This window comes from Lotus japonicus, chromosome 4 (genome assembly GCF_012489685.1).
Source record: "Lotus japonicus ecotype B-129 chromosome 4, LjGifu_v1.2".
Classification (NCBI taxonomy): domain Eukaryota; kingdom Viridiplantae; phylum Streptophyta; class Magnoliopsida; order Fabales; family Fabaceae; genus Lotus; species Lotus japonicus.
The window spans coordinates 7,485,320-7,507,987 of record NC_080044.1 but is presented as its reverse complement, the minus strand read 5'-3'; the positions used below and the strand labels follow the sequence as shown (position 1 = coordinate 7,507,987).

General features: G+C 37.2%; 2 protein-coding genes and 1 pseudogene across 3 annotated transcripts; all 3 read left to right on the top strand.

Moving 5' to 3' along the window:
• Positions 1-2,385: 2,385 nt before the first annotated feature.
• On the top strand, positions 2,386-6,664 carry LOC130711962 (NADPH-dependent aldo-keto reductase, chloroplastic-like). 2 transcript variants are annotated; one of them, XM_057561768.1, is made up of 8 exons: positions 2,452-2,577; positions 2,993-3,138; positions 3,936-3,986; positions 4,431-4,507; positions 4,608-4,695; positions 5,313-5,588; positions 5,852-6,094; positions 6,416-6,664. In XM_057561768.1, exons 2-8 carry the CDS (start codon positions 3,067-3,069, stop codon positions 6,500-6,502), a joined length of 894 nt encoding a protein of 297 aa, XP_057417751.1. In that variant the 5' UTR covers positions 2,452-2,577; positions 2,993-3,066; the 3' UTR covers positions 6,503-6,664. The 2 variants fall into 2 exon arrangements, with proteins under 2 accessions (XP_057417750.1, XP_057417751.1); XM_057561767.1 differs by lacking the exon at positions 2,993-3,138 and having other exon boundaries at positions 2,386-2,577.
• Positions 6,665-7,051: 387 nt separating this feature from the next.
• On the top strand, positions 7,052-7,781 carry LOC130711963 (protein DMP6). Its single transcript, XM_057561769.1, is given in 2 exon segments — positions 7,052-7,572; positions 7,575-7,781. Coding segments are annotated over 2 exon segments (630 nt in total). The 5' UTR covers positions 7,052-7,149.
• A 6,006-nt stretch (positions 7,782-13,787) lies between these two features.
• Positions 13,788-16,086, top strand: LOC130709998 (isoflavone 7-O-methyltransferase-like; annotated as a pseudogene).
• Positions 16,087-22,668: the final 6,582 nt, after the last annotated feature.

The following is a 22,668-nucleotide window of genomic DNA, read 5'->3' as shown; positions in this document are numbered from 1 at the left end:
ATATTACCCCCAACACTTTTGTATTCTGGATCGTCACTAGATATAATGATTGATTATGTGATTAGTGTTTTTTTATTATTAGAGTTCAAAAAGACACTAATCACATATTCGTTAAACCCATTTTATAAACCACAAAGGACAATACTAATTCGATTCGTATCTTTTAAATAATATTTTTTTAAAGTATTTTTTTTTGTACATCAAAAAGATAAATTATACACGCGAAAAATCGATCCCTAATCCTTCCCTACCCAATTCATATGTTCCCCAATTTCTACGTAGTAGTGTGTACATGGTAAGCAACTTCGCAAAATTGGTGAAAGACACATTGTGCTTTTTATTTAGCTACTTTTGTCATCCTTTTCCTCATCTAATCACGGGGTTCCCTGATTCGTCGATGTTATTAATTATCAATTCAATTTAGTTGGCTCTTGGTAGACTCATGTAGGTGGGGGGTTTTATGTTGGTTTGGAATTACCAATTAGCATTACAATTTACTGTTCAATTCGTATCTTTGGTACCAGTAGATTTTTTATTTTTTTTATAAACCAAAATACAGAAATAATAGTTTTGATGTCATTCTTGAGATAATATATCACACGTGTAATCAGAGCAGAAATATCTACAAGGTAAACACCGTCATATATATATATATATATATATATATATCAGTAGTAGATTTTTTTTTATAAACTAAAATACAGAAATAATAGTTTGGATGCATTCTTTTTTTTTGAAAGTTGGATGACATTCTTGATATAATATATCACACGTGTAATCAGAGGATGGTGAGCACCGCCACATAGCCCACTTTATAGTATATATACATCGCCCCTTTGGTAATTAGGACATGATAAAATATGATATGTAATAATTATATCTTGCTGTTATCTGTTGTTTGTAGTGCCAGCAGGATAGGATAACACTATCATGTCTTAAATCCTATCATGTACATCATGTGTAAAAGTTATCAGAGGGGGAGATAGAATATAACTTATAACAGAATGAAATATCAGTTTATATATTTTCTTTCAGTATCTTAACTCTAAATTAATTTATTTTAATATTATATAGTCTATAATAATATTAATTAATAAATATAAAATATTAATTTAAATAAAATAAAAAATAAATAAAATTATTATTCATAAATAGTAAAATAGATTACTCACTTACAAATATTAATTTCTTAATAGTAATAGACTTATTTAATATTTAATATTTTCATGTCCTATTATTTAAAAATTATTTATCTACTTATATAATAATTTAAATATAAAGTACTTTTGAAATAATTATATTTTTAATTTAGTTAATTTTTATTGTTTATCACGCGTCACACAGTCACAATTTAGTGAAAACCAATTGGTTACAAGTATTATTTTTTAATAGTAATAGACTAATTATCCTATTATTTAAAATTATTTATCTACTTATATAATAATTTATAATTTAAATATAAAGTAAGTTTTTTAATAATAATATTTTTTATTTAGTTAACTTTTATTGTTAGTTATCATGTGTCACAGCTAAGTGGAAACAAATTGGTTAACTGCATGATTTTATTTAAAATATAAGCTATCTTCAAAACAATAAAATAGACTAATTAATAAAATTTAAATTAATTTTATTTATTTTAAAATATAGACTCATTCATGAAAATGTAAAAAAAATTAAATTTAATAGAATGTTTTTCTTTATCATATCTTATCCTTATCATGTGGACCTCAAACACAGGATATGATAAGAGTTGGATAGGATAAAAGTATATCCTACTCTTATCCTATCATGTTGCCATACTCTTCACATATCATATCCTATCATATCTTGTCATGACCACCAAACATGCTATATATGTACAGTTTGGGGCTGGAGGAGATCTGTGCGTGCCTGTTGAGGCCAGATCTGCCTGGAGAGTCTTGTTCTTTGCTTGCCTTGATCTGTGCGTGCCTGTTGAGGCCATATCAGCTCGGATTCATGGATTCGGGTTCCCTGGCAGCGTCTTGGGTTTCTCTGTTCGTGAGTATGGAGGGTCCGTGGTTGGTGATGACAGTTTGGGCGTCGTTAGTGTTTTTGGGTTATTGGTGCCGTAACCGGGTCATTTGGGTATAGATGGCAGAGATCACTTTGTTGCTTTCTATTTGTTTGATGTACTGTGATTATTTGAGTCCCAATGTCGAGTCAAGCTCTATTTTTGTTGGGTTTGTGTGACGTTTGCCACACCTAGGTCACGGTAGATGCTCTTCTCGTAGGTTTTAGGTGTTTATTCGCCAAATAGTAGTCTTAGGACTCTCATTGCAGCATTGTGGACTATTCACACGTTGTGTGTTATCTGTACTATCAACCTTACATTATATATATATATATATATAGTTGAACTAATTCCACAAAGCAAGTTCACGTGGCTCACTGTTTGTTAACCTTAGTCACAGAGCGTTGCGTTTGGATACTCAGAAAATGGACAATGAAATATCGTTCTTCCAGCTGTATAATGGTACTAAGATCCCTTCTATTGGCTTGGGAACTTGGCAAGCTGATGATGGTGTTGTTGGAGAAGCTATAGCCGCTGCCATCAAGGTTTCCTCTTCATTAATTATCCTTATTTACTTATATATGCTTTGTGGTGCTTTGCACCTTTCCTTAAATTATTCAGTTGATCTAAAATTTATATAAAGGATCTATGTTATGGTATAACTTCCAATTCAATGATAAATTCCAGGATACAATGGTTAAGTAAAAAGTAATTATAGGCTTAACTGCATTTTTAGTCTCCAATTCGACAGATCTTCCAATATCTCTTTTTCTTCCATCATCTCATAAACCCAGATCTTCCAATTTCTCTTTTCCTTCCATCATCTCATAAATTATGTAGTGTTCAATTCCTGAAGCATATTTGATAAAAATTTAAATTTAGTTCACGAATTCAATAAAAAATCAGAAAGGATTTATCTTGGTTGGAGTAGGGTAGTTTATTTTGTGCTCCCTTTTTCAGCTTTCCTTCCCAATTAGCAGAAGCTAAATCACATAAGGGAAAGATAACGATGATGATAAAGGAACCAATGGAAAATGAAAGGCAATGAGAAAATTTGTGGCCTCAAGGCAATTGACGATGATGATAAAGGAACCAAAGGCCTCAGCGTAAGATATTTTGTGATTTTTTTTTATAGGCAATGAGAAAATATAAATTCAAATGAAAGTACAAGGGTACTTTAACCCAATATAAGATATTTACTTACTACCCATGTGTTTGTGATTACATGTATGTATATTATATACCTTTTTTTGTTAATATATGTATGTATATATTTAATTTATATCATTGCTTATAACCAAAAGTTTTTTAAAAATTGATGTACCCAATTTACACGTTGAGCTGGTTTCCATATTTTTTATGACTATTTAATTGTTTTCTCATTTCTTTTGGAGTCTGAAAAAATTGATTTTTCAACATCCTAATAAAAAGATCAACAATAGAAATAGAATAAGAAAACCTTTTTTTTAACGTAAATTAAAAAAATAATGATTAGAAATTTTAAAAAAATACAAAGTGACGCGCTGTCATCTGAAATGCATTGACATGAAAAAAGTCGGCATTCTTATTTCTTTTTCAAAACAGAATTTTATTAATAAACTTAAAGGATAAGTATGAAAAAATGCCACGAAAAGCTAGCAAAAAAGAAAAAGAAAAACCTCAAAACCCACCCCAACTAAACACGAAACTAAGGAAATCCAAAAAGTGTCAAAGGGTTAGCTTAAGTGGTAAGAGTTATGAGACATAAGAGTTGGTGAAATGAAGGGTGAATGGTCCAAGGTTCAAACTGTGAAAATGAATTTACTAACATTACTGAAAACTAACCTTTACTACTTATTAAAAAAAATTGGGGCACAATTTTGCATTGAATTTATGTATCCTAGTTATTATTTCATTGTTGCAGGTTGGGTATCGTCACATTGATTGCGCTCAATTTTATGGCAACCAGAAGGAGGTAATTGTCCCAATTAATGCAAAATCACTAGCTAGCCATGCTATTAGGTTTTTGATTAAGATTGCACTTAACTTAATATGATTAAGTCACATTTTCTCGAGTAAGGGAATACTGAACCAATGCTCCTCTAGATGGCCTTCTTCTTCTCGTATTGGATCAGGTAGGAAGTGAATGTCATGATCTACAAGGTACTTTGATGCTCAAGTCAGTGAATGTAATGAGAAAATAAGAACTAAGATAGAGCAAGTAGTTTGAAATGAGGCGTGTCCCATTAACATGTATATTTAAGCAGAGTTGTAAGAATTAACTGTAGATATGATATTGTTAGCTTATCTAAAAAAAAAGATATGATATTGTTATGTAAAAGACAATATCTGGTAATTATATTGGATATATTACCCTAATAAGGACATGCATATTAATGAATCTTTCATCTTGTTGCAGATTGGGTCAACACTACAAAAATTATTTCAGCAGGGAGTAGTCAAACGAGAGGAGCTGTGGATAACCTCTAAACTCTGGTTTTGTTTGCAATCCAAATTGATTAATTATCTTCCCCATTCAAGCTAACGTGATGCGGACCTAAGCATTCTTTATGCCTGAACTTAATATGATGTGCAGGTGCACTGATCAAGCACCGGAGGATGTACCAGAAGCAATGGATAGAACTTTGAGGGATTTGCAGCTTGATTATGTCGATTTATACCTTGTATGTATTATCACTCAAACTTCATATTTTATTCTATTCCGATTCCTAATTATAAGACCATTTAGAGACAGATATAGTACTTGATGTCTCTTTTATATAAGACTCACGCTACTAAATCTAAAATAAAAATATCACTCTTTTTCATATATATACTTTTGCACTTATTAAACTTTTTTAATTCTAAAGCTTTGATAATGATTAGTTGTTAGAGAAGTAATATAAAATCATTTATATGGTTCTTACAACAGTTTAAGTTTTTGGGATAATTGATTATTTTGACATGATATTAGATTCTCTATCACCAATAGGTCTAAAATTCGATCATTGCCGGACGTGTTAAAGAAGTAATATAAAATCATTAATGTGTCTATTATTATGTTGCTTAAGATTTTGAGGTAACTGGTTACCTCCAGTCCTTGACAGTAGTTTTCAACACAACCCATTAATTAACGGTAAATATATGACAGATTCTATATAAAAAATCAATACTGAATTTATGAACTTATTATAATGACTTAGCATTTCTTGAGTAAACTGCAGTATTTTGAGATGTATTTTTTGGATAGTGCAATATAAATAGCATTATTAATTCTGAATTTGCGAGTTCACCCTTTAAGATTCACTGGCCAGTTCGAATGAAGAAAGGATCAGTGGGATTTAAGGTTGAAAACATTGTGCAATCCGACATACCTAGCACTTGGAAGGCAATGGAAGCTCTATATGACAGTGGCAAGGCTCGAGCTATAGGTGTAAGCAATTTCTCCTCAAAGAAGTTGGGAGAATTACTTGAGGTTGCTCGTGTTCTCCCTGCTGTCAACCAGATAGAGTGTCATCCTGCATGGCGACAGGAAAGTTTGAAGGCTTTCTGCAAATCTAAAGGTGTCCATGTCTCTGTAAGTTTCCAAATTTTGAATAACATTGTTTCTGAAAATGTTCAGGTGTAGACATCGAGAGTAAGAAACTAAGAAAGGACATGGAGATAATGAATGTGATATATGATATGATCTAATAAGAAATGAGGGATGGAGAGAAAACTTAGTCATATATAAGGTGTTTGTATTGTTTAGTGTTATAATTATGCACACGAAAGTGGTCACTAACCCTTCATATTAATTTATGAGTTAGCATAAAGTCATGACTTTTTCTCAATGTTTAGGGATATTCACCTTTGGGTTCCCCTGCATGGCTTGATGGTGACATTCTTAAGCATCCAAATATAACTATGGTAGCCGAGAAATTAGGAAAGACTCCAGCACAGGTAGTTCTTCGATGGGGATTACAGGTGGGGCACAGTGTGCTTCCCAAGAGTTCTAATTTGGCAAGGATAAAGGAAAATTTTGACATTTTAGAATGGTCTATACCAGAGGATTTGCTTCCTAAATTTTCTGAGATTCCACAGGTAAACATTTCATGGTCTCCTATTATTTGACATGAATATTAATTTCAATATATAATTGTCACTTCTAATATGTACAAGCCATTAGATAAAGATTTAGTCTAACACTTGAAATCTTAGCGCCACTTTGTCAAAAATTTGAATATTTTGTAACTTGATTTTGGATTCTTAAGCCATCATGCAATCACCTAATTGTTTTCTTTAGTAAAGCCTTGATGTTTGTCAAATGATAGCGATGGTGTACTAAAAGATTGTATTGATTTGTGTACTAAAAGACTGGAACTTTGGTTGAGTTTTCTAACAAAATGGGTTTCTTTATTACAGGCAAGGTTGTTAAAGGTTCACTTCTTAACCCATGAGAGTAATGGGGCCAGCATATCTGAGGAGGAATTTTGGGATGGAGATATCTGAGAAGTCATCAGTGTTGAATAAACTCTTGTGAAAGTTTGAATTTGTATGTGAACAAATTGTTGAATTCAGTTATGCTTCAGGCATTTTTCATGATAATACTCGAAAATAATAATTTTAAGGAAAATTTTTGGCCTGTACCAAAGTTAAGATGACCTATTCACATATGCATGGAACCTCTAAGAAAAAGCTGATCATGTGCTTACATGTTTAACGTTTACAAATCCCAGTTTCTAGTCATTGCGTCTCAGCAAAACATTCCCACCTTAACTGTTCATCTATCACAAGTTAAACAATGGACATCCCACGCATTATCTATCTTATTTTTCCTCTCTTCCACAAGATTTTGGATTCATAACCTTTTTGAATGCCTTATAAGGCAAAGAACCCAAAACCACTTTAGCCCTGATGAAACCAAAAACGACATATTAATCAAAAAGATCATTTATCAAGTTTTCAGTTTCTGTTGCTTGCAAGTCAAGACAACAATACTCCATTCCCTTCCCTTCCCTCAGATTATACCAGTTTTCCCCATTGCCAAACTCTACATAATAAATGCCTTCATATATAATTGACAAACCTATATATGCTCTAACACAAAAGCTGATCAAAGCAGAACAATAAAGGAAATTCTGAAATTTCCACAGGCTATGGATTTTAAAGCCTCTCTTGATGACTCTAATAACCACAATGAACAAAAGCTACCACTACTCAACAACATGGAAGAACCAGAGAAGAACCTTATTCACAAAGCCATGAGTCAAACATTCAAGAGCACAGCACATTTGGCCAATCTCTTACCAACAGGAACTGTCCTTTCTTTCCAACTTCTATCCCCAATCTTCACAAATCAAGGACACTGTGATGACTCAGTTACCAAATTCATGACTGCAGCACTTTTATCTCTCTGTGGTGCCTCATGCTTCCTGCAATGCTTCACTGATAGCTTCAGAGACAGCAAGGGGAGTGTGTGTTATGGTTTTGCCACATTCAGGGGATTTTGGGTAATTGATGGATCAGCAACACTTCCACAAGAGCTTGTTGAAAAGTATCAGCTGCGGTTTATAGATTTGGCACACACGCGGTCATGTCGATTTTGGTGTTTGCAGCAGTTGCTTTGTTTGATCAGAATGTGGTGAAGTGCTTCTTCCCTTCACCTTCACATGAGATGCGTGAAATCCTTACTGCGTTTCCAATTGGTGTTGGTGTAATCTGCAGCATGCTGTTTGTTGTATTTCCTACACAGAGACATGGAATTGGCTTCCCACTTTCAACAAACTAACTATAATTAGGCTATGCCCATTTCATATATATGCTATATTAGAATTTGGAAGTCCTAACTCAATCCAAAAGTTAGCTCAAGAATTAAGATTTGTTCTACCCTTATAAAGACTATTTATACCATATCTCTGGTCAATGTGAGAATTTTAACATGCTATTCAAATTCCTATACATTTTTTAATTTAGAACTGATTACCTCACCAAATTATTGAAATCAGTATAACAGATACGTAAACCAACGGGTGTTTGGTTCAAGTGGTACATGTTTGATTCCTCTTTAGTAAGGTCGGGTTCGAGTCTAGACTAACAACAGGCATTTAGCAATGACCTTTTCAAGAGATAATGTCAGAATCAATTACCTAGCCCAGAGAGATCAAATATCTCATTAGGTCTGATTACTTATACAAGCACCAAATTTATTTTTAAGCTCTTTGGAGTATAGTCTAGACTTATCCCAACAGTACAAAAAAAATATCTGATTATTTAACGATAAGAAACTTCTAAGCTAGTGGCGTTAAAGATATGCTCTAAAATCCTCCATTTCAACATATGTCATGTTGGAAGTCTTAATTGTTTAAACTCAGTTGATCTCAAATTTAATCACCATCTCCAGCTAATTTATAATATAATGAGGGGGTGGTGGTTGTAATGTGAATCCATCATGAAACTAATGTTGGGTACCAGAGTAGCAGGATAATATCACGCAACTAAAATAAGAGATGAGAGAGTAGGAAATTGACACACAATAATTACGTGGAAAACCCTCAACAGATAAGGGAAAAAACCACAGGCACCGGTAGAAAAGATTTTCACTATGTGGAAGAAATTACAACAGCTCTATAGAACAAGAAAACACTCACTAGGAGAACCTCACCAAGGGAAACACTAATATTTTCCTCACTGGAATTTTTCTCTCTAATAGCAATTCACGTTGAATTGCTTATTGTGGTGTATATTCTCTCTAACAATTCAGCTATGGGATGTTGGGATACAATGAAGCAAATGATACATTCTCTATTTATAGGAAATTTTCACCGCCTCTTGCTTTGCTTCTATCTCTTCACTGCCAGCTTTGCTTCTTATCTCTTCATGGCCACTTGTCTCTGTTTCTTCATTGTTAAGCAAACAAAAGTGGTTTTACATTCTATTCTTTAATATATCATGAAGAAGTTGAGTGATCAATTTGATCACTACAACCAGCAACATTAAATGTTGCTGCATAGTTGCTGACATTCTCCCACTTAAAGTCACTTTTGTGATCTTGTAAAATTTTCTCTACCTTGCCAGTTCCATGCTACTCACGTTTTTAATAGGCCATAGGAGGACCTACACCATGCAAACTTATCAGAGTTGATCGGCTTCGTCATTACATCTGCTAGGTTGTCTTTGGTCTGAATTTTCTGCATATCCACGCTTCCTTCTTCTACTACCTCTCTAACAAAATGGTATTGAACTCCTATGTGCTTTGTCCTGGAATGAAAGGCTGGATTCCTTGCAATGTGCAAGGCGCTCTGACTATCACAATACACAATAATCTTCTGTTGCTTGTGCCCGAGCTCTTCCAACAACCTTTGAATCCAAATAGCTTCCTTGCATGCTTGAGTAGCTGCCATGTATTCTGCTTCTGTAGTAGACAAAGCTACAACAGTCTGCAATTTGGATAACCAACTTATTGCTCCTCTTGTAAGTGTGAACACATAGCCGGTAGTAGATTTTCTTTTATCAAGATCACCTGCAAAGTCTGAATCAACATAGCCTCTGATAGTGAATTCTGATCCCCCAAAACATAACGCAGCACCTGAGGTTCCTCTGATGTATCTCAGGATCCTCTTCACAGCATTCCAATGCTCTTTGCCTGGATCTGCCATAAACCGACTGACCGTCCCAATTGCTTGAGCAATATCTGGCCTAGTGCAAATCATAGCGTACATAAGGCTTCCCACCGCTGATGCATACGGTACTCGAGACATCTCCATCCTCTCTGCTTCACTGCTATGAATCATACTTGAGGATAATTTGTAATTAACAGGAAGTGGGGTTGAGATTGGGTTACAGTCTTGCATGTTGAAGCGCCGCAAGACTTTCTGAAGATAATTCTTCTGAGAAAGCCAAATCTTCCTGTCTTTTCTGTCTCGGTGAATTTGCATCCCTAAAATCTTGTTTGCAGGTCCCAAGTCTTTCATATCAAACTCCCTAGCCAACTGTGCCTTCAATTCTTGGACTTGATCTTTGTTAGGGCCTACCACCAACATGTCATCCACATACAACAGCAAAATGATGAAATCATTATCATCAAACCTTTTGTAGTACGTACAATGGTCTGAACTCAGCCTGTTGTATCCAAGGCTCATGATGAAAGAATCAAATCTCTTGTACCAACACCTCGGCGCCTGCTTTAGACCGTACAGAGATTTGGTCAACCTGCAAACCAAGTTTTCTTTTTCATGATCTTCAAAGCCTTCTGGTTGGAGCATATAGATTTCTTCTTCAAGTTCTCCATGAAGAAACGCAGTCTTTACATCAAGTTGCTCAAGATGTAGATCAAATGCGGCACACATTGCCAAGACTGCTCTGATAGTTGTTAGTCTTACTACTGGAGAGAATATTTCATTAAAATCAATACCTTCTTTTTTAGCATATCCTTTGACCACCAGTCTTGCACGATAGCGTTCCACCTGATCGTTGCCATCTCGTTTGATTTTGAACACCCATTTGTTGCCAATGGCTTTCCGACCTTTAGGAAGTTCAACAAGTTCCCAAGTATTATTTCTATGTAAGGCTTCAATTTCCTCCTGCATTGCTGCCATCCATAGAGAAGCATCTGAACCATTTAACGCCTCCTGAAAGGTTGATGGTTCTCCATCTTCTGATAGAAGACAATATGCATCATGACTTGCCATCACATATTCTGAGTGCCATGATGGTTTTCTTATTTGACGTGTTGTTCTCCTGGGTTCTTCATCATTGACCTCATTTGGTTCTTGTTCTTCGTGCTCTGGCTCTGCTTCAGAAGAATCATCTCCTCCTGACTTTTCCTCTATCTCCACTGTAGCAGTCTCCTTTGTGGTGCCATCATTTTTCTGCTCCTTTTGTAATTCATTTTCTACAAAGATTACATCTCTGCTGACAATAATCTTGTGGGCAGCGGGATCCCATAGACGATACCCCTTCACATTGTCAGCATAACCCACGAATATGCATCTCCTGGATTTTGGATCCAGCTTTGTTCTTTCTTGGGAGTTGAACATTACATACACAGGAGATCCAAACACATGTAGAGAAGAATAATTACCTGGTTTTCCCTTCCACATCTCCATTGGTGTCTTAAAATCAATCGCAGTTGATGGCGATCGATTTATCACATAACAGGCAGTTTTGACAGCTTCTGCCCAGAAGGACTTGCCTAATTCCGCTGTTCTCAGCATAGCTCTTGTCCTCTCCAGAAGAGTTCTATTCATCCGCTCTGCTACTCCATTCTGCTGAGGTGTATGAGCAACTGTAAATTGCCTCGTAATACCTTCTTGCTTGCAGAATGCCAGGAAATCACCATCTGTATATTCTCCTCCATTATCTGTCCTCAAGCACTTAATTCTTTTCCCAGTTTCAAGTTCCACTTGTGTTTTGAACTCCTTGAATACTGAATACACACCTGACTTCTTCTTGATCGGGTACACCCACAATCTCCTGGAGTAATCATCAATGAATGATACAAAATACTTTGCTCCTCCTATGGACACTTCCGGTGACTCCCACACATCAGAATGAATCAAGTCCAGTATGTGTTTGCTTCTAGCAGTTGACTTAGCAAACTTTAGTCTATGCTGCTTACTTATCACACAATGCTCACAGAAAGGTAAACTTACTGACTTGAGCCTAGGTATGAGATTACGTTCTGCAAGAACTTTCAAGCCTCGTTCTGACATATGGCCTAATCTGCGGTGCCACATCATCGTTGTTTATTCTTGGCTTCCAACTGCAACTGATGCATCTGTCATTTGCCACGTATCTCCCAAAAGCATGTATAGATTTGCAGCGACCTTCTTTGCTTTCATTACTACTAGCGAACCTTTCACCACTTTCAAGATCCCACCTTGAATATCGTACTCGTATCCGAGGTCATCTAGTTGCCCAACAGACAAAAAATTCTTTGTTAACCCTTTCACATGTCGTACCTCTTGAAGTGTGCGAATGGTACCATCATACATTTTTATTTTGACAGTACCAATTCCAACAATTTCCAAGGCATGATCGTTTCCCATGAACACGTTTCCTTCTGAGACAGGCTCATAAGTGCAAAACCAATCTCGTTGTGGGGTCATGTGCCATGTTGCTCCTGAATCTACTATCCAAACATCAATGAGACGATTTTTGCCTTTGGTACTCACTGCTGCTTCGCTGTATAGGACTTCCCCATCATCAGAGGTACTAGCAACACATCCTTGATATGTACTTGCTTCAGAAGATTTTTCACCACTCTTCTTGTTGGACCAACAATCTTTCTTCAAGTGCCCTCTCTTGCCACAATTGTAGCATTTGAGATTTGTCTTTCTTCGAGATTTTGATCTACCATGGTTCTGACTCCCACTGGGGCCACGCTCCGTTGATCTGCCTCTCGTCACCGTCAAAGCTTCCATTTGTTTTGAGCTCTCCTGACGATCTTCCTTATTTTTTCGCCTGGACTCTTCTTCAAGAATAGCTCCGGCAACATCATTAAAGGATAGACGGTCAACAATATTATTGTTTGTAATATTGATGACGAGTTGATCATATGAATCTGGTAAACTCTGAAGAAGAACCTCTGCACGTTCATTTTCCCCAATTGTGAAATCTGATGCAGATAGTTGAGCAAACATTGTGTTCAGATTGTTGATGTGATCCGGCATCGAAGTGGATTCACTCATTCGAAGAGTGTAAAGTCTCCTCTTTAAGAAAATTCTGTTGTGAAGTGACTTGACCTCGTACAGTTGGATAAGAGTATCCCAGATCTCCTTTGCTATTTTCTTTTCAGCAATACTGGACAAAACTGAATCTTCCACTGCTAGGTGCAAATTGGCTACATCATTGTCGTCCATCTCTTTCCACTTCTCATCAGTTATATCAGCAGGTCTACCGTCAATTGCTGGTAAGCAATTATCCTTCCTTAGGATTGCCTTTATCTTCAATTTCCACAGGGAGAAGTTACTCCCACTGAATTTCGGGATCTCAAATTTTGCTGCCATTTTTTTTCTTTTCACGGAACCGGTTTACACAATTTCACCGTGAATAGCACAGTATACTTGAGCAGTATTGTATATTTTTACCACACACCATAGTAGATCTAGTATGCGTTAACAATCACTGCAAAAGTATACAACCACACGTGTGAATAGTAACCGTACACCGCAGCGGAATAAGGACCGACACCAACCAGGCTCTGATACCACTGTTGGGTACCAGAGTAGCAGGATAATATCACGCAACTAAAATAAGAGATGAGAGAGTAGGAAATTGACACACAATATTTACGTGGAAAACCCTCAACAGATAAGGGAAAAAACCACGGGCACCGGTAGAAAAGATTTTCACTATGTGGAAGAAATTACAACAGCTCTATAGAACAAGAAAACACTCACTAGGAGAACCTCACCAAGGGAAACACTAATATTTTCCTCATTGGAATTTTTCTCTCTAATAGCAATTCACGTTGAATTGCTTATTGTGGTGTATATTCTCTCTAACAATTCAGCTATGGGATGTTGGGATACAATGAAGCAAATGATACATTCTCTATTTATAGGAAATTTTCACCGCCTCTTGCTTTGCTTCTATCTCTTCACTGCCAGCTTTGCTTCTTATCTCTTCATGGCCACTTGTCTCTGTTTCTTCATTGTTAAGTAAACAAAAGTGGCTTTACATTCTATTCTTTAATATATCATGAAGAAGTTGAGTGATCAATTTGATCACTACAACCAGCAACATTAAATGTTGTTGCATAGTTGCTGACAACTAATCAGTCATATTATACAACTCAAGGAAGAACAGCTAGCATGACATTATAAATAGCAGAGTATGTTCTGTTTAGAGCAATAGAGCAAGTGACATATTTTGATCATAAACACAACAACTCCATTTGCATTTTCATTTACATCCTTCTTTCTCATGGCTTCAAAGAATTTGTATAATGCAAGTGAGGTGTTTAAAGCTCAAACTCACTTGTACAAAAACATGTACAGCTTCCTGAATCCCATGTGCATCAAGTGGGCCATTGACCTGCGAATTCCAGATATCATTCACAACCATGGCCAACCCATCAATCTTTCTGAATTGGTTACTGCACTTCAAGTTCCACATTCAAAAACTTCTGGTGTCCAACGCCTCATGCGTTTACTCTCATACAACGACTTCTTCACGATCGTCAAAATGGATGATGATGATACCAAAGAAGCATATGCTCTTAGTCCAGCATCTGAACTCCTTCTGAAAGACACTGACCATTGTTTATCTTCAATGGTTCAGTTTTTAAGCAGGCCAGATTTTGTTGGAACGTTCCACCAATTGGGGAAATGGACTATTGGGGACGAGCTCACAATTGGGGATACTGAGTTTGGCGACTGACGCAATTGGGATTTCGATCCCACTCTTATGAAGTCTTTCAATGAGGCTATGGAAAGTGATTCTAATGTAGTGAAGTTGGGATTGAGAGATTCCAAAAATGTTTTTGAAGGTCCATTCATTAGTTGATGTTGCAGGTGGAACTGGAAACACATGTAAGATCATTTGTGAGGCATTTCCACAATTAAAATGCATTGTCTTGGACCTTCCACAGGTTGTCACAGGCTTAACAGGAACCAACAATTTGAGCTTTGTTGGTGGGAACATGTTTGAATCTATCCCTAAAGCTGATGCAGTTTTACTCAAGGTATAATATATTAATATATGATGGCATGCTCTTAATTTTTTTATTTTTTTTATGTAGTTGTAAGACTAATCCTCTTAAGGTTTTGAGATCATATTAACTGGGTAAGTATTGCACAACATATTCTTTTTCATCCGCACCGCCCAAAGATCGAAACTCTCGACTAGTTATTTACCAATTGTGCTGTGAGACATGCTCTCTCGTTACATACTTACATCTAATGTATATATACCTGCCTAGATATATATGTATTTCCATTCTAAGTTCTAACAATGACATTCACATATTGGTTCATTTCCGATCTTTGTTGTTATTTTTGCAGTGGGTGTTACACAATTGGTGTGACGATGATTGCATAAAGATACTCAACAATTGTAAAGATGTTATTTCAGGCGAAGGCAAAAGAGGAAAATTGATCATCATAGACTCGGTGACAAATGAAAAGCAAGATGACCCTGAATTGACTGAAGTACAACTTTTGATGTTGTTTGATGACCCGAGGTTTATTCTATCTTTGTCGAGTCTTTCTTGTTTCTTTCTTTTCCTTTTTGAGTCATTTATTGAGTTTTTGAGTCAAGTTGAGTCCCTTTTTAATTCATATTTGCATCTGCATTAGTTTAAGTATTTTTAATTTATTTAGTTGATCTTTTTTATTAGCTTTAATTTGTTTTAGTTTAAGGTTCATCCCTATGGTCAGGTTGGAGCTGGAATTTTGTGAGAATTTGAGTCTTGATGGTCTCTTGGGGGTTTTATTTGCTAAATTGAATGATGGATTGATGAGTTAACATGATTAATGAGATGTTTCCATGAGTTACATTGTTGTTTTGATGGTTTCTTGAGATTCTTTTCAGGTTTGATAGGTTTTTGATGGAAAATGATGATGATTGAAAGCCAAGTAATGAGCCATGATGATAGATGAAGAAGGAGTTACAAAATTGAAGAAAAATCAGATGAGCCACGCATGTGCACCATGTATCCCACGCACATGCGTGAAGCTATTGTTGGAAAAACCTGATGCCCACGCATGTGCGCCGCCTAATCTACGCACATGCGTGGTGGCAAAACCTGATGCTGCGATTTTTGCGTTTTGAGCGTTTTTGCCCACGCATGTGCGTGGAGAAGGCCACGCACATGCGTGGATGACCGCTGGAAACTCTATAAATAGGGCTTTTGTTATTTCTTTTAGGTATCTTGTAACTTTTTGAACAAAACTTAGAGTTTTAGTTTCTTGGAGCTTGTGGGAGGCTTCTTGGCATTCTTAATTCAGGTTTTTGTTCTTTTGATTTGCATTATGAGTTCTCTAGCCATATTTGGCTAGTTTACCTTCGTACCTTGGGGATTGTGGATCCTAGTTTAAGTTATGTTATGAACTTATGAGTTTCTTATATGAATAAAGTTTCCTTTCTATGTATCTTTTCTCTGTTTCAATACTCTCTTGAATGCATGCAAGTGTTTGGCTTTCTTCTTGCACAACGGCAGTTGGTAAGGATTAAGGGACTTGGGATTAGATTGATTTGTTTGCTATCACTTAGGTATAAGGGTGGGAACTTATTGTGTTGGCCTGAACATACAAGCTTCATTCTTCAATTGAATTGACTAGGTACTAAGGCATTAGGCTTAGCACTGAAATTGAATGATTTACTTGATTAAGGTATTAACAAGTGAAGGTAAAGGCTACATCACCATAGAAATGTTCCTAAGAGTTCATATATGAATTAGATTGTGAGTAACACAACTGAATTAGGTGAAACTTGACCCAAGGTACTGTTTTCTCATAAGTTTTACAAGATTCTTGTTTATGCTTTTGTTACAATTGCTTCCATCACAACAAACTTTAATCTATATTTCTTTTTCTTTTCCATTCCAAACATTAATCTCAAAGATCAAATCAACAAACAACTATCCCTGTGGTTCGACAATCTTTTGTATTACTTCGATCAATCCGTACACTTGCGGAATTGCTATCATTGTTATGATAAGCAATTTCAATGGAAATGAGAGGGATGAAAATGAATGGAAGAATCTTTTCATGTTAGCTGGCTTTGAGCATTACCAGATATATCCTACGTTTGGCTTTAGGTCTCTTATTGAACTGTATCCTTAAGCTTGTTGTAATTTTATTAATAATTGTATTTCTGCTAATAAAAAATAATGTTGTAAGCGAGTCATTTGGATTTAATTGAATAATATATATAAGTTGCTTAGAAATTAGAAACAAGGACATGCAATGGTTATTTGTAAGACATCTCACCTCAAAAGGTTATAGTGTTGTTGCCTACTTCCACTTCCACCATACTATATAATAGGGTTTTAATACCTTCACGTATTCCATCTCATTTCTACCAATTTTTTTTGTTATTTATTTCTATATTTCCTATCACTTCAAACATCATATCTCTTTTGTTTTCTCTCTTTTAAGTGTGAGTGTATTGACTTTTGAGTGTGAACAAATCTTTTATGTTGAGGTAGGGAATTGAAATTTGCTTTTGAATGTAGACACTCACATGTATACATATATGTTCTAGTCGGCTTCTAAGCCTAAAGGCCCGTGTTTTTGTCTAGCACAAGAGAATCCTAAAAAGGAAATCCTAGTAGAGAAGTAGGTCAGAAAAAGTAGTCGTCATGTAATAAATAAGAAAAGACCCCTTTTACAATAAATGACCTCCCCTTTTATAGTGGGATAGTCTAAACCCTAATTCTAGCCTAGTTGGATTCTTGGGCCTTATAAATCATTACTCAAGAGTCCTTACGAGAGAACTCTCTAAGTCTAATGCCTATGGACGCGTTCTAGCCTCTACGAGGGTCAAACCTCCCTGCCCTAGCGAAGTATAGTGGAGGACCACCCTTCCGGGATCCTATAGAGGCCTTGCCCAACCTTCAAAAGGTTGCTCCATGCTCCAATTCTCGGCGGGTCTTATAATGGATGGTCCCGCCTAGCCCACAAGACACTACGCCCGAAGTATAAGGTCAAAGTGTGTCTTAATTTCCTTGACTTCTTTTGTAGCCGTGAGTTGAGGTCACCTTATGATCGCCTTTATAACTTATGGGCTCACCCAGCCCACAAGACATCGCACGCCGAAGTATGAGGACAAAGTGTGTCTTAATTTCCTCGAGTCTTGATAAAGCATGTTTCCTTTCATGGTTCACCATGAAGATATCCCTTCGACAGGCGATATCGACCAATGCGCAAAGGTGTCCCCAAATGACTCCCCTCCTAGGCTATGCTGATCTTGGCTTGACTTTTTCAACAAAGCTCCCCCCCAACCAACTAATTCGACCAAACTTATGAAGGTACACCTTTTATTACTTCTAAGAATTTCCTTCTCATGACCTCAATTGCTTATCCTTAGAATTAACGAAAAACCATTAATTAAAACTGAATTTTTTATGTTTAATGGTAACCTGTCGCCCTCGCCCAGTTAGCTCATTCTAACTAGTTGTAATAGTTCATTTTGTTCTGATGATCCTTGTGCATCCCATGTGACTGTTCAATCAACCATCACGTTCAACAGTCTGACACACGCAACCTGTGATTCGAGGATATCATGAGATGGCATTTATGAGAATTAATTACTTTTGTGAAGCTCAAGAAAACACCCTGTTTCACGAAACTTTTGGGCTTTGGGCCATGTCATTTCGCCCTCATGCTTGTTGTGTTTCCTAACTTCACCTTATAAATTCAATCCCTCTACCCTCATTTCACACTTTCCCTCTCAGAGTCCTAAAATTTCTTTATCGACTGCATCTCTGCTCCACCGTAATTTCCACCGCACCTTAGGCTTCTTCCACCAATTTTCCTACGATTGCTCGGTGTTTCCCTTTTAATTTCACATGTCCTATTGTTGCTCTTCACCATCCTCCTCCTTACTCCAATAAGTCCTCCTACTTTCCCTCTCTTTTACCTTGTGCTAGCATTTTCACTTTTAAATATCACATCACCCAAAATTCTAGGTTCTTCCTTTCTCCCCTTATAACTACTCCCCATCATTCTGCATGAGAATCCAATAATGCACCTCCATGGTTGGTTCTAATCATTCCATTTCCTCCATCTCGCTCTCTTCTTCTAATGATAAATCTTCATCTTCTTCCTCTGTTATCGACGTATGTGGTCTTGCACACCCCCCTTCTTTTACATTCATAGTCTCATGCTTCAAGACTTACATTTTTGGTTTTACCATCTCTTTCTCAAGCCATTTTCTTCATTTCTTCTCTTTTGAAAATTTGAATTTCATGTTATCATGTTTTTACTTATAGCTCAAACAAACAGTAGAAGAAAATATTGAATTACTGATATTTTTTTACTGACAGTTCAATAATTTCAAAATTTGAAATTACCACCTATCGAAAACTTGGCAAACTTTAAAGAAATTTAAAAATTATAAGTTACCATCAATGACGTATAAATATCTTAAAAAAAAGTCATGGTTAACCTATAAATAATTACAAGTTTGTAGACCATCTTACTCATACTTCATCCTTCTTCTTCTTCACCATCACTAATAACTTTTTAGCCGTTGGTAATTACACATTACCCATGCTTTTTTGGGCTAAATTAAACATCGATTAAAAACATCCTTGAACAATTGAAAATGAGCCACATCCACAACCTCATTCCTTTGCCTTTGATCAAGAAATTAAATTTTTATCCGTTGGTAATTACACATTACCCATGCTTTTTTGGGCTAAATTAAAGACTGATTAAAGGCATCCTTGAAATCAGCCACATCAGGAATCGGGTTGGTGATTCTTTGTGGCACATGGTGAAGGAGGCGTTTCAGGAGGGAAAGGTGAATGAGAACTTGTTGGACATTCTGGTGGTACTTATTCCTAAGGTTGACCAGCCTTCCACTGTCAGAGATCTCCGTCCAATTAGCCTTTGTAATGTGGCTTTCAAGGTCATTACTAAAGTTTTTGTTAGCAGGTTGCGACCCTTTCTTTGCAAGTTGATTGGGCCAATGCATAGTAGTTTTCTCCCGGGAAGGGGCACCATGGACAACGCTTTCTTGGCCCAGGAGGTGATTCACCATATGTCAAAGTCAACAGCTAAGAGAGGTATGATGGCCTTCAAAATTGATTTAGAAAAGGCATATGACAGTGTGTCCTGGTCCTTCATGCAGGAGACTCTGGAGCTTTATGGCTTTCCTGAGGTAATTATTAACCTTATTATGAGCAGTGTCACCTCCTCCCAGGTTTCTATTCTTTGGAATGGATGTCGTCTTCCAGCCGTTAAGCCAGGTCGAGGTCTCAGGCAAGGAGACCCAATGTCTCCATATCTCTTTGTGCTATGCATGGAGAGACTCTCAGTGCTGATTCAGAGCCTAGTCGATAAAGGAGACTGGAAACCAATTCGTCTCTCCAAGAATGGTCCTCCACTCTCACATTTGTTTTTTGCAGATGACGTCTTGCTTTTTTGTGAAGCCTCTGTTGCTCAGGTTAATCTCCTAGCCTCCGCCATGCAATTGTTCAGTGACAGTTCAGGCCTCAAGATTAATTTGAGCAAATCAAAAGCAATTGTTTCGAAGGGGGTTTCCGAGGTGGTGAAGGATAGTATTTCTGTTGTTGCCCCTATTCCTTTTGTCCATGATCTTGGAAATTATCTGGGATTTCCTTTGAAAGGGGGTCAGATTCATAGAAACAAGTTCAATTTTCTATTGGAGAGCATTCAAAGGAAGTTGGGATCTTGGAGAGCAAACATGCTTAGTCTTGCAGGGAGGGTTTGCTTGGCAAAATCTGTGATCGCAGCTATGCCAACTTACACTATGCAGGTTTTCAATATGCTTCGTGGTGTCACTTGCAAAATTAACCAGATTATTCGTTCCTTTATTTGGTCCGGAAAAGGTGGTGGGAAGGGTTGACATCTGGTGAATTGGGAAAAGATCACGCAACCAAAGGACCGAGGGGGTCTTGGCGTTCGTGATACAAAATTGGCTAATACAGCGTTAATGGGCAAGGCTATTTGGTGTTTAATGCACAAGCCTAACAAGTTGTGGGTGCGTGTGTTATCACATAAATACTTGTCAAATTCATCTGTGCTGCAGGTCCAAGCAAAACCCCAGGATTCTCCAGTTTGGAAGGGGTTGTTGAAGGCTCGTGACCGTCTTCATACCGGTTTCGTTTTTAGATTGTGTAATGGTGAGACATCTCTGTGGCATGATGATTGGAGTGGTATGGGAAACATTGCTCCCGCGATCCCTTATGTAGATATTCATGATGTTGAAAGAAGGTTGTGTGATCTCGTGGATAAAAATACTTGGAATATGCAGGTTCTGTACACAAGTCTTCCAGTGGATGTGCTGGAACGGCTACAGAAAATAAAGCCAACAATTGTGCCAAACCGTCAAGATGCGTGGACTTGGGAGACAAATAGTATGGGGATTTATACTGTACGTGATGCTTATAGGTGGCTTCAGGACCAGCAGAGTAATTTGCCCGTGGTTGATGACTGGAACTGGATATGGAAACTAAAAGTTCCATGTGGTTGACCTTACAAAATTCACTCCAAGTCAATCTCCATCGTTTTAGATGCAAGATGGCGGCGTCCCCTTCTTGCTCGCGCTGTTCAGCGCCTGAGGAAGACATTTTACACTGCCTCAGAACCTGTCCTCACTCACAGGAGCTTTGGCTCAAGTTTGGAGCATTTGCGTGGCCAAACTTCACTGCTGGGGACCGTTCTTCTTGGATTCGCAGTCAAGCCCGAAGCAGCAATGGAGTTAAATTTATTGTGGGACTTTGGGGTGTGTGGAAGTTGCAGAACAACATGATTTTTTAGGACTCTCCTTGGTCGTTGGAAGAAGCGTGGCGTCGGGTGTGTCATGAGCATGATGAAATTGTTGCTGTGTAGGGGGAGGAGGCGGGATCCATGGACTGCTGGTTAGGTAGCCGGTGGCAGCCTCCGATGGCGGGGTCGATCAAACTGAATGTGGATGGAAGCTATCGGGATGTTGAGGATAGCAGTGGAGCGGGTGGTTTAGCGAGAGATCCCTCGGGCAACTGGCTGTTTGGTTTTCTGGCTCATCGTCGTGGTGGGAATGCCTTCATGGCGGAGGCGCAGGCGCTGTTGCTGGGTTTGGAGCTAGTTTGGGCTCGCGGATACAGAGACATTGTGGTCGAGGTGGACTGTGCGGATTTGCTTCAGAGCTTGGATGATGAAGACCGCAGGAGGTTCCTTCCTATCCTGGGTGATATCAGGAACATGAGGGACAGAGGTTGGAGTATCTCTTTGGAACGGGTTAGACGGGATTGCAATGCCCCAGCGGACTACCTGGCTAAATTGGGTGCGCGCTCACCGGGGGTTGAGTATAGCTTCTTGGAGCAGCCGCCATGGGAAGTGGAGACTGTTGTCATGAGAGATTCTTTGCTTGCCTTTTAGTTGTTGTTTTTTCCTGTTAGTTTTCAGATGTAACAAAAAAAAAGGAATCAGCCACATCCACAACCTCATCCCTTTGCCTTTGATCATGAAATTGACAGGCAGATGTAAAATGGAATAACTTCTTTGAATTGAATACATTAAGTGAGTGTCTTCTCCAAATGACATTACAAAATGTAAGTAATATATATATTTTCATTTCACTTACTTATTCGCCGAAAGAGAAAAATATCTATCATATAATTTGTAAAAAAGTTTATTTATTTTCCAGTACCCGGTTTATAATTTGAAAGTAAAACTTTTTATGTTTATATTAAACAATAACTCCATAAATGCCTATAAAAATATAAAAAAAACTCCATAAATTAAAGTAGGACTCAGCTTTCTTAAGTTACTTCGTAATGTACGACTTATCCTAGATTTCTTTTTAATACATCGAAAAATTACGACTTATCCTTGTTTAGTATACTAACTTCTTTAATCTTGCGCTTTAGCTTACTTTAGGGTAAACCGCTTCTTGACAAATGACAGGTTTATAACGGCTAAACACTTCCATTTGTAAATAAAATTCGTCCCCATATTATTAGTTTTAATCAAAAATATTTTCCTCATTTTAAGGTGGAAAGA